This window comes from Molossus molossus, unplaced genomic scaffold (assembly GCF_014108415.1).
Source record: "Molossus molossus isolate mMolMol1 unplaced genomic scaffold, mMolMol1.p scaffold_m16_p_20, whole genome shotgun sequence".
In the NCBI taxonomy this organism is placed as follows: Eukaryota; Metazoa; Chordata; class Mammalia; order Chiroptera; family Molossidae; genus Molossus; species Molossus molossus.
Window position 1 is genome coordinate 32,442,141 of NW_023425356.1, and position 14,077 is coordinate 32,456,217.

Consider the following 14,077-nt stretch of genomic DNA (forward strand, 5'->3'; position numbering starts at 1 on the left):
GATTTCTCAACTGTTTTGCTGGTCAGAAGAGGGAGTAGGTCAGCAGGGATGTATTTAATGGTCATCTGCAAACCCCATCAGAAATGTGTATAGAGGCCTTACGGCAGCTTATACCTCTGGCTTCCTCGGTCCCTTCCTCTGATGTAGGCTACACTACCGGTCCAGCTAGATCCTTATCATCTTCCTCGGAGACAGAGGGCTAACCTGGACTGGAACTCCGCTTCTTCAAAAATACCCACTTCTCCTCATGGCTGTAGGTTCAGGGTCTAACTTTTCCACGCTGGAAATCAGAACCTATTCACTAGAACTTCCCACTTGTTATATTGTCTTATCTAATTCTCTCTGCAACCCTATGGACAGGTATTGCTGTTCCCCACTGAGAGAGGAGCAGTGGCTTGCTCAGGATCACACAGCCTTGGAGAGGCTCCCCGAATCCAGGCAATCTGAACGTCAGTTCATCCTCTTCCTACCCTGTATCCATTTAATTAAAACAAAATTTTTTTAAATTGATTTTTAGAGAGAGGAAGGGAGAGGGAGAGAGAGATATAGAAACATCCATGAGAGAGAACATCCATTGGCTGCCTCCTGCATGTCCCCCACTAGGGATTTGGCCCACAACCTGGGCATTTGCCCTGACAGGGAATTGAACCAGTGATCTCTTGGTGCACAGGTCAATGCTCAACCACTGAGCCACATCAACCAGGCCTCTGTAGCTTTTCGAAAAGCTTATTTATTAAAAAAATTTTTTTTCTTTACTGATTTTTTTTTAGAGAGAGAGAAAGGGAGAGAGATAGAAACATCAATGATGAGAGAATGTATTCTTTTAAAAAGCGAACTTATTATTATTATTTTTTATCCTCACCCGAGGACATTTTTCTATTTTTTGTTCAGGTAGAGTGGGAGGGAGAGGGAGGAAGAGAGAGAGAGAGAGAAACGTGGACGTGAAAGGGACACATCGAGTGGCTGCCACCCGCACAACCAACTAGGGCCGGGGACAAACTGCAACGAAGGTGCGTACCCTTAGCAAAAACCGAACCCGGGTCTCTCAGGACCACAGGCCGATGCTCTAACCGCTGAGCCAAACCGGCCAGGGCTAACTTATTATTATTATTTTTTAAAAATATTACTTCTTATTTATTTATTTATTTATTTATTTATTTATTTATTTATTTATTTATTTTTATTCTCACCCCAGGACATTTTTCCTTTTTTTTTGTTTTGTTCAGATAGAGTGGGAGGGAGAGAGAGAGAGAGAGAGAGAAAGAGAGAGAAACATCGACGTGAAAGGGACACATCAAGTGGCTGCCACCCGCACCACCCAATCAGGGCCAGGGACAAACTGCAACGGAGGTACATGCCCTTAGTGGGAACCGAACCGGGTCTCTCTGGACCGCAGGCCGACGCTCTAACCACTGAGCCAAACTGGCCAGGGCTAACTTAGTATTTTTTAAAAAACCGCTAATTTATGTGAAAAGATGTTCAAAGGTATAAATATTAAATTGTTCAAAGTTACACAAGTTTGTACTGAAAAACAATAAATTTATGAGAAAAGAAATGCAAACATCAGAGGAAAATGCAAAAGAAACGCAAAAGTCAGAGTTAATATTTGCTTCACATCTATTCCTAGGATGAATGGCCTCTAGCTCCAGCCCACCCAGGAGGTCTCATCCAGCCCCTATTTTCCTAGTCGTCCCTCTCCTTCAAAATACACCTTCACCTCCCAATTGCCTGATGCGAAGAGCCAGACAATTGGAAAATGGATTTTCTATCTGAACTATGCAGCTACTTTCATATGCCTCCCCCTCCCCTTTGCGTGGCCAGATAAATTCAGGATTTCTCGGTCCCCCACTCCCTGTCTCCTGTCCCTCAGCCCCCAGCCCCGCCCTCAGCGCTTCAGAGGCCTCCTGTCCTTCCCTTTAAGGCCAGCCCCTCCCCCACGCCCACGCCTCCCGGGCCCGCCCCCCTCCCCTAGCCCTGCCCTCTCCGACCCTCCCCTTTAAGGACCAGCCCCGGACGCAGACGAGGCTGTGACGCGGCCGCAGGCCCCCGGGCTGGATAGTTAGTCGCGCGGCCGCTTCCCCCCGGGCTGGGCCCCCGCCGTCCCGCGTTCCACCGAGCGCCAGGCCCCCGGGGGGAGGGTGGGAGGGAGGGAGCAGGGCCGATCGGCGCCAGCGGAGCACGGCGGGACCTACGGAGCCCCGCGACCCGCCGAGCCTGGAGCCGGGCCCGGCCGGGGAAGCCGGCTCCAGCCCGGAGCAAACTTCGTCGCCGGGCGGGGGGTGGCGGGGACCCCGTCCGGAGCCGGAGGAGGGGGCGGCCGGGGGCCCTCCCGCCCCTGCTCCCGCGTCTCCCGGCACCATGCTGTCCAACTCCCAGGGCCAGACGCCGCCGGTGCTGTTCCCCAACCCGCCACCGCCGCCGCCGCAGCCCCCTGCCCCGTCCCAGCCGCCGCCGCAGCCCCCGCAGCAGTTCCCCCAGTTCCACGTCAAGTCGAGCCTGCAGATTAAGAAGAACGCCATCATCGACGACTACAAGGTCACCACCCAGGTCCTGGGGCTGGGCATCAACGGAAAAGTTTTGCAGATCTTAAACAAGAGGACCCAGGAAAAATTCGCCCTAAAAGTAGGCTTGGGGGCCGCGGGAGGGGAGGACGGGCAGAGGCGAGCTCCCAGGGACAACCCCCGGCGCCCCGAGCGGCCGGAGCGCACGGCGCTCAGCGTGACCGTGCCGACCCTTTCCCGGGACCCGGCGTCCGGGCCGCCGCGGGGCGGTGGGTCGGGGCGCCCAGGGTGCCAAGTGCGCGGCGGGGGCGCGGGCGGCGGGAAGGTCAGGTCTGGGCAGACCACGCCGCCGACACCGCGTTTCCGGTCACCTCGGGTGTGAGTGGCGGGGACTCCAGAGGACTCGTGAGGACTCTGCCATTTTGGGGTTTGAGCGGGATCCAGCCGAGTCTGAACGGTTGGCTTCGGGACCACTTCTGCTAATTTCACCGCGTCTCGAGGAAGTGATTTTCTGGGGTTGTGGTTCCCCATCCTCTCCTCCCTCCTTCCTTTCTTTCTGCGGGCACAAAAGACCCATTACTCATTGAGCTGGTTGGTCGGTTGGTTTGGAGAAGTCGGATCTCAGAGGTTTATTTAGCCTCGCTCCTTATTTGGGAGCCGGAATGTGTGATTTCATTTCCCTGGGCCTCGCGAGTGCGGCCGGGCCGCCTGGGCGCGCGCCGGCCCGGGAGGTAGGAGCAAGGCTGGGGATTCCGCGGGGCCACCGCCCCCCTCCCGGGGAAGGAGGGATTGTTTTGATCTGAGAGCTGGCGCCCTCCTACCTTCCGTGCCAGTGCTGTTCCAGATGGGAGGCCAGTGGGCTCTGGCGAGGCGTCTGCTGTTTCCATAGCGTCGTTGGTCTTTGTAAACCGGTCGAAACCACGCTTGGCCCGGTGCTGATTCCACAGATCGGAGGTGGCCGCTTGAGTCCTGGACGTGGGCCACTGGTGAATAGTGGAAGGAGCGTTATCCTTGAATTGGGGAAACCCAACTTTTTTTAAAACATTTTTTTTGAGGGGTTGTGGTAAGGGGAGAATGGTGATTTCAGTGAGGCCACCTACTTCAGAAGTCAAACAGAATGGACGTGGAGGTTTGATGAGACGGATGAGTACCAAGTGCAGTGGGAGGCAGGGTTCGGAGTCACTAAAAGGTTTTCCCCTCAGGGTTTTCATATCAAACTACATCTCTAAAGGTGACACATCACCCCTGTTTCCCCTGGGGTGTCTTAATGATTGGAGGAGAAAATTACTTCCTGTGTTATATTTCCCTCTTCCTCCTCAACCCCCACTACTAGTGTATTTAAACTGTTAACACAAAACTCAGATATGTGTTGTGGGTGGGACTGTTGGAATATGTAATTAGATGTAATAAAAGCCTGGTATGTACTTCAGGATTGTAGAGGGCAAGAATGTCCAATTTCCAGATTTTAGGCCTCTATAAATGATTTTTTTCTTGCTCCTTTATTCCTTTCATTTGGGGGAGAGCTTCCAACTAGCCCCAAACACTGCCAGCTTTCTGTGGTTTCTACGTGAAGGTGTTGTTGTGGGCTTTTGGTTGTTGTTTAGTGTAGGACTGTTGGAGAAGGAATGTATCAGTATCTTGAACACTTTGATCCTTTTTGTGTCGTTGAGCATGGTTCTGACCTTGGGTAGGAGTTGAGTGAATACTGTTTGACCACAGTTAACCTGTACAGTTGAGGAAGTGACAGACGGTTCCTTCCAGGAGTTTTCTGTCTCCTCTGAGATGCCATCTGCCTCCACCCATCAGCAGTTTGGGGACACTGGCTGCTCATTTTCTTGGAAAGTTGGGATACTGTATGAAGATTTCAGAACAAAAGCTCTCAATTTCTGCTCCTTATTCTATTCAATAGGCGCACAAAACCACCCTCTAAAAGGCTTTTGGGTGGCAATGAAGATTTCTGTGGTAATAAATAGAGAGAGATTTGGATATTTAGTGCTTTTGAATAGTTCTGAAAGGGAAAATCCAGCAGTATTTTAAATGACACTCATAGTTTATCCTTCGCAGGTTAGAAGTGGGTGATGATTGAAGTCAGAGTCTGTTTTGACAGGTAGTGTGCTCCCAGATCTTATAAGTTGACTCAACTGTTAAATTGCAGATTTCCCACACATCTTTGTGTAAAAACTTAATAATAGAGGGGGAGAGAAAGGATGAGGCATTTAGAGACTGACGGCAGTGTCAACAGCACTTCCACATCCAAATATTGGCTGACATAATTACAGCTGTGGGGGGAGTCTGGTTCAAAGAATCCTGTTCCAGACATACACCGAAGAGGTTTCTAGATCTTGAATCTTGATGAACGTAACCTTAGGTGCTGAGTAGTGAAGTGATTTTTCAAAACCTGGACTGGTCTGATTATAAAGGAAGGGAGGTAGATGGGGGTGGGGCAGGAGAGGTTGCCCTGTTGGAAAGGTGCCTCAAGCAAAAGGGAAAGACCTCTACCCTACACAGTGTGTGTCACAGCAGTCCTGGGGATTTGGGGCAGAGAGCAGGGCCTCTGAGGGTTGATGGGAGGTGGTGGCTGCCCAGATGTCCTACTCCCTGTCTGTGGTCTATGACCTCTTTGCCCAATTAAGTGAAATCAGTGCTACATCTCTGAGAGGTCTGACGTGTAGATGCTTTTGGTGGGTGCTATGACCTTACCTCACCATCTCCTGGCTGCCTCTGCTGAGTTCTGAGTCACCCTTATACTTCAGAGTCAGAGGTACCGCAGAGGTCATTTCATCTAACCTCCTCATTTTGCAGATGAGAAAAGTAAGGCCCTGAGAAAAGACTTGCTTGAGGTAATGGAGCCATGCACTTGGCGGAGCCAGGATTAGAACCCAGGACACCCGACTCCGGGTCTCAGGCCTCTTCACACTTCCTTATTGCAGTGTCATTAGCTGGCCACCCCAGGAGAAGCTACACACTGTCACCACAGGCCTTCCTTGGCCCTCCTTGGCTGTGGGCAAGGGGTGCTGGGTGGAGATTCCTCAGCAGTAACCCCTGAATTTGGAGAGGTAGCTTATAAACCAACCCAGCAGCTCCATGAGTTTTGAGTCTGTGGTAACAAGCTTTTTACCACTCCCTCTCCCTTTTAGGGAGTGTTGGATAGAAATCTGGTTTATTATTATTTTTTGTACAAGAATATGGAAATTCTATTAACTATATCTTTAATAGAGACACCTAGTCTCAATCCACTTGAGTAGTAATTGGTCATATTCCCTGTGCGGTTCTCCTGCTGCTTCCTGCTTCACTGTGTCATGGTGACTCTTAGGTATTAGTTGAATGGATTTAATTAAAGCTGGCATCATTGTCCCTCTCTGCTGTGTGACTCTGATTAGGTGAAACATGTTACTGCTTAAAAACATAAAGAATGTTGTCATAACTTATCTCCGTTTATCTTTCCATTGCATGGAGTAAAGAAGACAAGGTCCTGTGGTTTCTTCTTCTTTCCTTTCTCCAGCGACCCTTTCTCCCCAGATCATGTAGAGTCACTGCAGTGTGGCTTCCTTGGATGTTCTGAAGGGGACCTCTGGTCTGGTGTTCTGGTTGGTCTGGGCACCATTAGAAGAACAACCAGGGCTCCCACATCCCCACAGTGCAGGCAGCATCCTATCCAGCACACCTCATGCACACCTGTTCGGGACCACGATTGGTAGTGTGGCTGGACCATGGGCATTGTTCCAAATTGGGATTTGCTAGATGGAATCACAAGGTATGAAAAGTGTCATTGACCAAGCCAACCTCTTTTATATCCACTATGGTTATAGTTCACTGAGCATCCTACCATATGTTGTTGTAAAGAGGATACAGACACATAAAATGGCACTAAAATGTTTGGGGGTCAAGAAACCAATTTGGAGAAAGTGAAATTAACAACTTGTAGTCTAGGTCTGCATTGTCTGATGTGGTAACCAGTAGCCACGCATGGCTATTTCAGTTAAAATTAATTAAACTAAATTAAATTTTAAAAATTAGCTGCTAGCTATATTTCAAGTATTCAGCAGCTACACGTGGCTAATGGCTACTGGATTGAACGGTGCAGAAGAACATTTTCCTTCTAGAAAGTTCCACTGGACTTGGCTGGTCTAGGGGTTAAATCGGGTGTTTGGGAACGCAGGAGTTTGAAAGAGGGAAGTCTGTGAGGATCAAAGGAGCTGGGAACAGCTCACTGCTGGGCCCCCAGGAAATGAGCTGATCTGCAGGAGTGACGGTGATGTTGGCCCTGGGTAGTAGAGTTGAAGGGAGAGCAGGAGCTCAGGTTGGTAGGGAGCTGGTGGGGCTGGTGGCTCAGAACTGAACCTAAGCCATCTTTGTATTAAAAGCAGTTTTTAGAATGTTTGAGGGTCATGAAATAAGTGAACAGGATGTTATAAAGAGAGGTAACGAGCTGCCGAAGTTGGGGCTTGTGGTTTTTGAGGGATGGTTTCAGAAACCCTGTCCCTCTCCTGGGGCTCTGGCCCCTGTGTCCTGCAGCAGGGCTCTTGACATCCACTGAGGCAGGATCAAAGCTGGGTTGGCTCACGGTCCTTTTTCACTGGTGAATTCTGGGGCTTTGATAGAGCTTGAAAATAATCTCTAACGAAGGTCTAGGATCAGTGGTTTACAGAAGGTGGGGGGAGGGTGGTGGTGGAGAAAAGCAGCCTCAGGTCTTGGGAACAGATATTGGGTGTCTGAGAAATGAAGAGGCTCCTCTTCAGGAGGATGAAAGTATTGGTATCCATGATTATGATGTTTTGGCTGCTTGGGATCTGAGAGGTTGGGCCATCATCAGTTGGTGATTTTCCTTAAGAAGCAGGTGCAGGGGATTCAGGGTGTGGCCTGGAAAAGCCAAACTTCAGCACTGCTGGAGGCAAACTGAGTCCCTGGCCAAATCCTGGGGCTGGGGGAGAGGGCCGAAGCTCCTGTCACTGTCTCCCTATGGAGTCTGTGCCAGGAGGAGTGACAGCCACAGGGGGGAAGGGCAGGGCAGGGCATCTGCTTCTGATCCCTTTCACAGTTCCCAGGTGGTCCTCCCGTGCTCTGAGCCAGGATTCTCCCGTTGTTTGATGGTTGTTTGATGTCTGGCACAGGAGTCATACTTTCCTGCCCCCTCTCCTCTACTTCAGGCCCTTCCAAGGACCGGGTGGGCTCTCTTTCCCCTCCTCCCTATACTGTGTCTGTCCAGGTGTCCCAGAAGGGGTGTGTGCATAGGGCAGAACTGTTCTTTGTGTTTGAAGGGGCTGCAGCTGCTCTTGATTTAAGGCCCAGTGAAAAAGGGACCCCTACCTCGAAGCACCTTAGAGCTGACCACACTCCCGTGTCATCTTTCTTGACTCCTTCCATCTCACCAAGGAAAGGTCGGGCCAGTCCAGAAGGGTTGAGTGGCACATCCAAGGTCTTACTTGGTGTCAGCATAAGAACCATGTTTTGGGACCTGATTCCCCTGTGATCTCCTCTTGATCTGGGTTCCTTTGTTTTTTTGGTTGCTGGAGGTAGTATTACTGGGATTGCAGACCTGACAGTGTGGAATTGAGCTCCACTAACTGCTCACTAGGATCTTTCTGCATTGGTCACCTTAGAAATGGGGACACTGGTAAAGAGAAGGGAGCACACCCCTGTGGCAGCTTGATGTACACCAGGTGTGTGATCGAAATCTAGTCTTTAGGGGAATACTGATATTTTGTATTTTAAGATATGTATGGATGGAAATATCTAGAGATGAGCCCACTGTGATTGGTTATGTGCTAGCTTAGAAAGAATGAAAGAAAAAAAAGGTCTAGTCTTTGTGCCCTGCTAGCTAGTTGTGTGACTTTGAGCAGGTCTGTTGAACTCTCCAGGCCTCAGTGCACACATCAAAAGTGGGCTGTCCGTGGCTCCTTGAGTACTTGGCAGTGTGGCACAGTGGAAGGCTGCCCGGGAAGCAAGAGGCTGAGGGTAGCTTGCTGACTTGCCCTGGGCCTGACTATCAGCAGTATCTGGGCCAGCATGGATGCCTCTGTGATAGGCTTAAAGCTGGGCTCCAGGGCAGCCTGTGTCCAGTTAATTATCATCACTGACCAGCTGGTAAATGGACCCATACCGCGCAGTGTGAACACTAGACAGTGTTTCAGTTAGCAGACAGGATGGGCTGTGTAACTCCATGGGGTGTGAATCTACTGTCTTTGAAGTCAGAAGAATCGTAGTGTAGTGGTGACCCAAGGGAGAGACCGGGAATTCTTTGTCTTCCCATCAGAAACTCTTTTCCCATTTGAAGTCATGAGGCCAAACATGGCCCCTGTGATTGGCGGTGCGGGCGTGCCCCGCACAGGGGCATCTGGCTGAGGGAGGGAGTGAGGGCTGCAGTCTGGCCCACTGTCGTCGGCAGGCTTTGCCTTAGTTTGTGGCTGTGTTCATTCAAATGGGTGTCTTCTGTTTCACTCAGAGATAGACTAGGGCCTGTTCTGAGGTGAGAGTTGGAGACGGATTCCCAGAGCGATGGGGACGTTAGGATTTACATTTTTTTTTTTTTTTGTCTTCACCCGAGGACATTTTTCCATTCTTTGCTCAGATAGAGTGGGAGGGAGAGAGAGAGAGAGAAACATCAATGTGAAAGGAACACATCGAGTGGCTGCCACCCGCACGACCGACCAGGGCCGGGGACAAAGTGCAACCGAGGCACGCGCCCTTAGCGGGAACCGAACCCGGGTCTCTCAGGACCGCAGGCCAACGCTCTAACCGCTGAGCCAAACCGGCCAGGGCAGGATTTACATTCTGATACCACTTCTGCCCCGTAGGACTGGGTCCCAGGGTTACCGGGAGGGAGTCGGAGTCGGAAGAAGCGAGAGGGGAGGGGGATGCTGGTGCATCGTGTTCTCTTTTCTCTTCTTCCTGCCCATTCCAGGGGAACGAAGTGGTTTCAGCCCCGGAGCTGTGCACTGTCGGGTCCTGTGTGCCAGGCCATCAGATTGGGCGGGAGGAAGAAGAGACCAGGGGAAAGGGGATGAGGTTGTGCTCAGCCTCTGGCAGTGTAGAGTTCTTGGGATCTTTATTGTCTGACCCAGTAAACACCTTTGTGTACCCTTGTGCCATCCAGCAGGTGGTAGAGGCTGGGACATGGCCTCGAGGTCCATCCCTGTCTATAACTGTTGTTCCCTCGAAGACCAGCCGGGCGGTGTGTTTGTTCCACTAGGAACCAGAGCTGTCCCAAAGAGCCATAAGAAGGGGCGCCTCACTTGTAAGGGACTTGCCAGCATCTCCATGGCCAGTGTCCCTCTAGGACTTGTCTGGGAGGTGAACAGCGGTGACCAAAGGCATACGCTTTATGGCCACCAGGAGGCTTTTTTGTCTCAGAGAAGATGAAGGGAACCAGGGGACCGCTCTGTCCAGGCCTTCTCTCTGTTTAGCTTTTCTCTGTGAAGATTCTTCTTTTGAACCTGAAGCAAAGGTGAAATCTTTCCCGTCCTGGGAAGGTCGGAGCCTAAGAGGAGACCTGCTGACATACACCTGCCAGCTCTTCCACCTTTGTGTTCCTGGGAGCTCCCCCTGCCCCTGAACTTCCGCAGGCAGATGACCGAGTTGGTCACTTTGCTGCCACTTTGATTATCTGTATCGTTCGAGGCTGCCAGCACACACTGGACAGTTGCATCCTGGTCTCCCGCCCAGGGTCCAGAACTGTTACTCAGCCCCTCTGTCCCAACAGCTAAAAATAAACCTGCCACTGCCAGCATCTCACCTCACTGCCAGGCTCTGTCCCAGGTCTTCCCGCCACGCTGCGGAACTTCTCTGTCTTCACTCGCGCCCTCCCCACTTGCCTGTCTCCAGCCTGAGCCTGGTCGGGGGGACCAGATCGCTTTCTGAGTGCTGGGAGTGAGTTTGGCTGGTGCTTGTCCAGGTAGCAAGCCGTAGGTGCACAAAGGCTCTGGGGAGCTGCCCTGCTCATTCCCCACGAGGGGAAGGTTGGACAGGGAGGTGGGTGAACACATTCATCAGAGTTCACAAGACTTTCAGCTGTTCGCCTCCAGCTCAGGCTTCCTCCGAGCTCCACCTGCAAACAGGCCTCCCTGCCAGAAGGTATGTGGGGATGAGGAGGCGAACCCTGCCTACGGCTATCCCAGGCCCTTACCCAGCTGCCCTTGACTGAGCCTGCTACCTGCCCTAGGACTGCTGCCCCGTTGCTAAGCGATGCTCTCCACCTCTGCAGCATGGGGCTTTGAGTTACCACATTCACAAGTGTGACCTCATCTTGTTAGCTTTCAATTTCTTGTTAGGCCCTGGCTGGGCCTCCTTCCTGAGTCAGGCCATGGCTCCTCTGGCCCTCCCAGCTCAGCCACCTGCAGGGTGTCACAGATAGCATGGGTCTCATCCACCTCCTGACTGTGGGGGCAGGGGTGTTGGTGATCTGTGTCTATTGAGGGCCATCAAGGTGACCTCTTCCCTTGCCACCCATGGATCCTGGGGACCTAGAGAAGGGGGTGAGGAAAGGGCTCAGGTGGCTGGGACATCTGTTCAGCTGGTGGACTCTGGGCAGAGTATTTTCTTGGCATTCTATTCTTTCTGATTTTTCTAGTCCGTGGACAGCTGTTGGTATTAGCCATCACACCGGAGGGGAGGGTTCTGGGTCTGTGTTCTGGGCTGAGGGTTTATGTGGGAGAGTGGCGGACGGGGAGAGTGACAGAAGCTGAGGAAGGACTTGGGAGGCCCTTTGCCTTCAGCTGGAGTTCAGACCCGGACCATGTCTCCACGCCTGCCTTCCCCTGTGTGTCCTCCTTTTCCTCTGCAGGAGAGTTTGTTTGCCAAGGCCCACTGGCCTCTGTAGAGGAGGAGTTGGGTGTAAATTGCTAAGAGTTTATTTTTAACTCTGACAGAAGGAGCCCCTGTCCTTGGGTAGCCATGCTGTTCCTCTCATCGCCCTACCCTGGGCCTCCTTCCCTGGCTTCTGTAATTCTTAGGGGAAGGCTGGTAGATTCTAAAGGCCGAGCTTCACGGGAGCATGGAAGGGGGTCTCTCTGAGTGAAGAGTCAGTCTGCAGAGTGTGTGGCATGCCTGACTTCCGTGGAGCTTACAGGGCCGTGGGGGCTGAGCGGGGAGGGTGGCCCTGTGCATTGGAGGCCATGTGTGGAACTGAGCTAGGGATGCAGGTGGGCTGGTGAAGAGACTGTCTTAGAGCTCGGAGCTCTCTGCTGCTGTGCGGGTGAGGGCAGCAAGGGGTCATCTTGTACCTCATCCCGCCTCTCTCCTTACAGGCACCCACCCAGATCTCCTAAGGGCAGAAGGCCACAGGGACTGAATGAGCCGCACAGTAACCTGCTTTGTAAATGCTTGTTTATAGAGTTTTATTATTCCCTCTGGCTGCCAGGCTCTCAGGCATCGTATTCTCTTCACAGGGTCTGTGGGATTCTCAGAGACTTTGTACTCTTTGTGTCCCCGAGCCCTGGCTGTGCTCTTAGGGAGGAGGGAGAGGGGCACGGGTGCCCCTTTGCAGGTGTCTCCTGATTTCATGCAGTTGTTTGGGTTACCTTGCCTTAGATGCTTTCAGAAGAGCATACAATTTGGTTTGAAATGTAATTAGAGAAAGAAGGAGCAGAGAATGGGGGGGCAGTGGAAACAGGTGGCTCAGACTCTCAGCTATGGAAGAAAGGCTTTGGCCCTCAATTCCTTGGAGTGCATGGAGGATTAGTTTGCTGAAAGCCCAGCTCTGATCATGTAGCTTCCCAGCTTAAACCCTTCAGTGGGTTCCCTTTGCCTGCAGAATACAGGAGATTTCCAAATCCTTCCCTGATCTGACCTTGATTTTTTTTTTTTTAAATGTGTGCTGTTTCAGTTTAAGTGGCTTATCTATGCTGTTTCCTGAATAAGACTCTGCTTTCTCAGCCCCTCACCTTTGCCATGGTGTGTATCCATCTGTCCATCTGTAGCTTCTTTGCCCCTGCGCCCCACCCCCATCTGTATCTGCCTGTTCTATCCTGTACAAATGCTGCTGCTTTATGAAGCCTTTCCCACGAGAAACTGGTCCCCCATCCCTCCCTGTCAGACTCGCCAAGACACTGGTACCTTTTATTCCACATTTTAAATGTCTTTTCCATGTGCAAGGTGCTCCGCTAGACACTGGATTCTAAGTTCCTTGAAGACGTCCATCTTCGTTATTTTTGTATTCTCTTATTTCTGTGTAGTGACCATAGGCCATTATTAAATTCATAGAGTACTTCGGCGTCGTGCGTTCTACCTAGCTGCCTGATAAAGGTGTGATCACTGACTGGTGGATGCTCCCTGCATAAACATAACGTACTAGCACTGATCTAGGGTTGAGGGGGAGGTTCTGGGAGCAGGACAATACTGGGTTCGACTCTCTGTGACGGATCAGGTGTATATGAAGGTCCCCCTAAGGGCCTGTCCCAGTTATTCCTCCTGTCTGCTAAAAAGCCACTCTCAGAAAAGTCTTCTTGGCATTTCTTCCCTCCACCCACTCGGATCTGCTGACTCAAGCTAGCACTTTCTGCTTCTGCTAACGGAGTTCTTGTTCTTGTAAGGGCCCTGACCACAGTTTCCCATCGATGCCTCTTCTCCTCCTTGTTCCAGAGCCCCTCCTTTTCCTGTTCTGCTGTGGAGATGACCCTCTGCTTTGACTGAGGGAAGGACTGATGTGGAACTTGCCAGCTTTCCTACAGCTCTTGGCATCTTTTAGTTAGCTTCAGACACAGCAAAGACACCCGGATGCAGTCCAAGGTGATCTATCTGCTGGCCTTTCTCCCATGTGTTGCAAGTGGACCAGCCTTGCACACCAAGTTGCTGGACTGAGGTCAGAGATTTGAACCTCCTGGGGCCACTTAACTCCATGCCCCAGATTTCCAAGGGAAACAGAACCAAGAGACCTGGCCCTGTGGTCCTTAGGAAGTCCTAGAACCTGTCTGGGCCTCGCTCTGTTTCCTCATTTGTAAATCAAAGGGCTGAGACTTGATCTGGAAGGACTCCAAATTAAAGTGCTTTCTTCACTTATTGTTGTACAACCCCACTGCTGGGAAAACAACCGGATCCTGGGAAAGAGTTGGTCAGCCCCGGTTCAGGGAGCTGGGTTCCAGTAAATGGGAGTGGATGCCATCCTCTCTGTCCTCGCTGTCTGCAGGCCAGTGTTCTGTCACTCTCCTCCTGGCTGCAGTATTTTTATTCATTCAGCCATTCAACCAGTGTTTACAAACATTTTTTCTCCTCCATGCCTGCCTCCTGGCTTCCCTGCTGTCTGGCCATCAGGAGGCTCAGATGGCAAGATTGTCCTCAAATGGGCAACTAGTGAGGGCTATCTCCTTGGGTTTTAGACCCCTTTAATGCCTCTGCCTCATGAGATGAGAGGAATTTTGAACAATGAGGTTTGATTTCTAACAGCTTAGACTAGACCCCTGCCTTTCTAAGCAGGATTCACCTTATGGTGCCTTCTATCCCTCTGAGATCCAAATCAACTTACTACTCAAGAAAATAAATTATCAGAGCCAAGACTGACTTTTACAGTCTCCCTAAGGACAGATCAGAACAGCAGGTTGACTTCAATACATGTAAGAACAATCTTATATCTTCTGCCTCATTCA

General features: G+C 51.3%; 1 protein-coding gene across 1 annotated transcript in view; it reads left to right on the top strand.

Moving 5' to 3' along the window:
* Positions 1-2,033: 2,033 nt before the first annotated feature.
* The window catches only part of MAPKAPK2 (MAPK activated protein kinase 2), a 44,348-nt gene continuing 32,304 nt past the window's right edge, over positions 2,034-14,077 (top strand). The window contains exon 1 of the mRNA XM_036272274.1: positions 2,034-2,622. Within this exon, the coding sequence (XP_036128167.1) occupies positions 2,359-2,622 (264 nt within the window). The 5' untranslated portion in view covers positions 2,034-2,358. The remainder of the gene's footprint in view (positions 2,623-14,077) is intronic.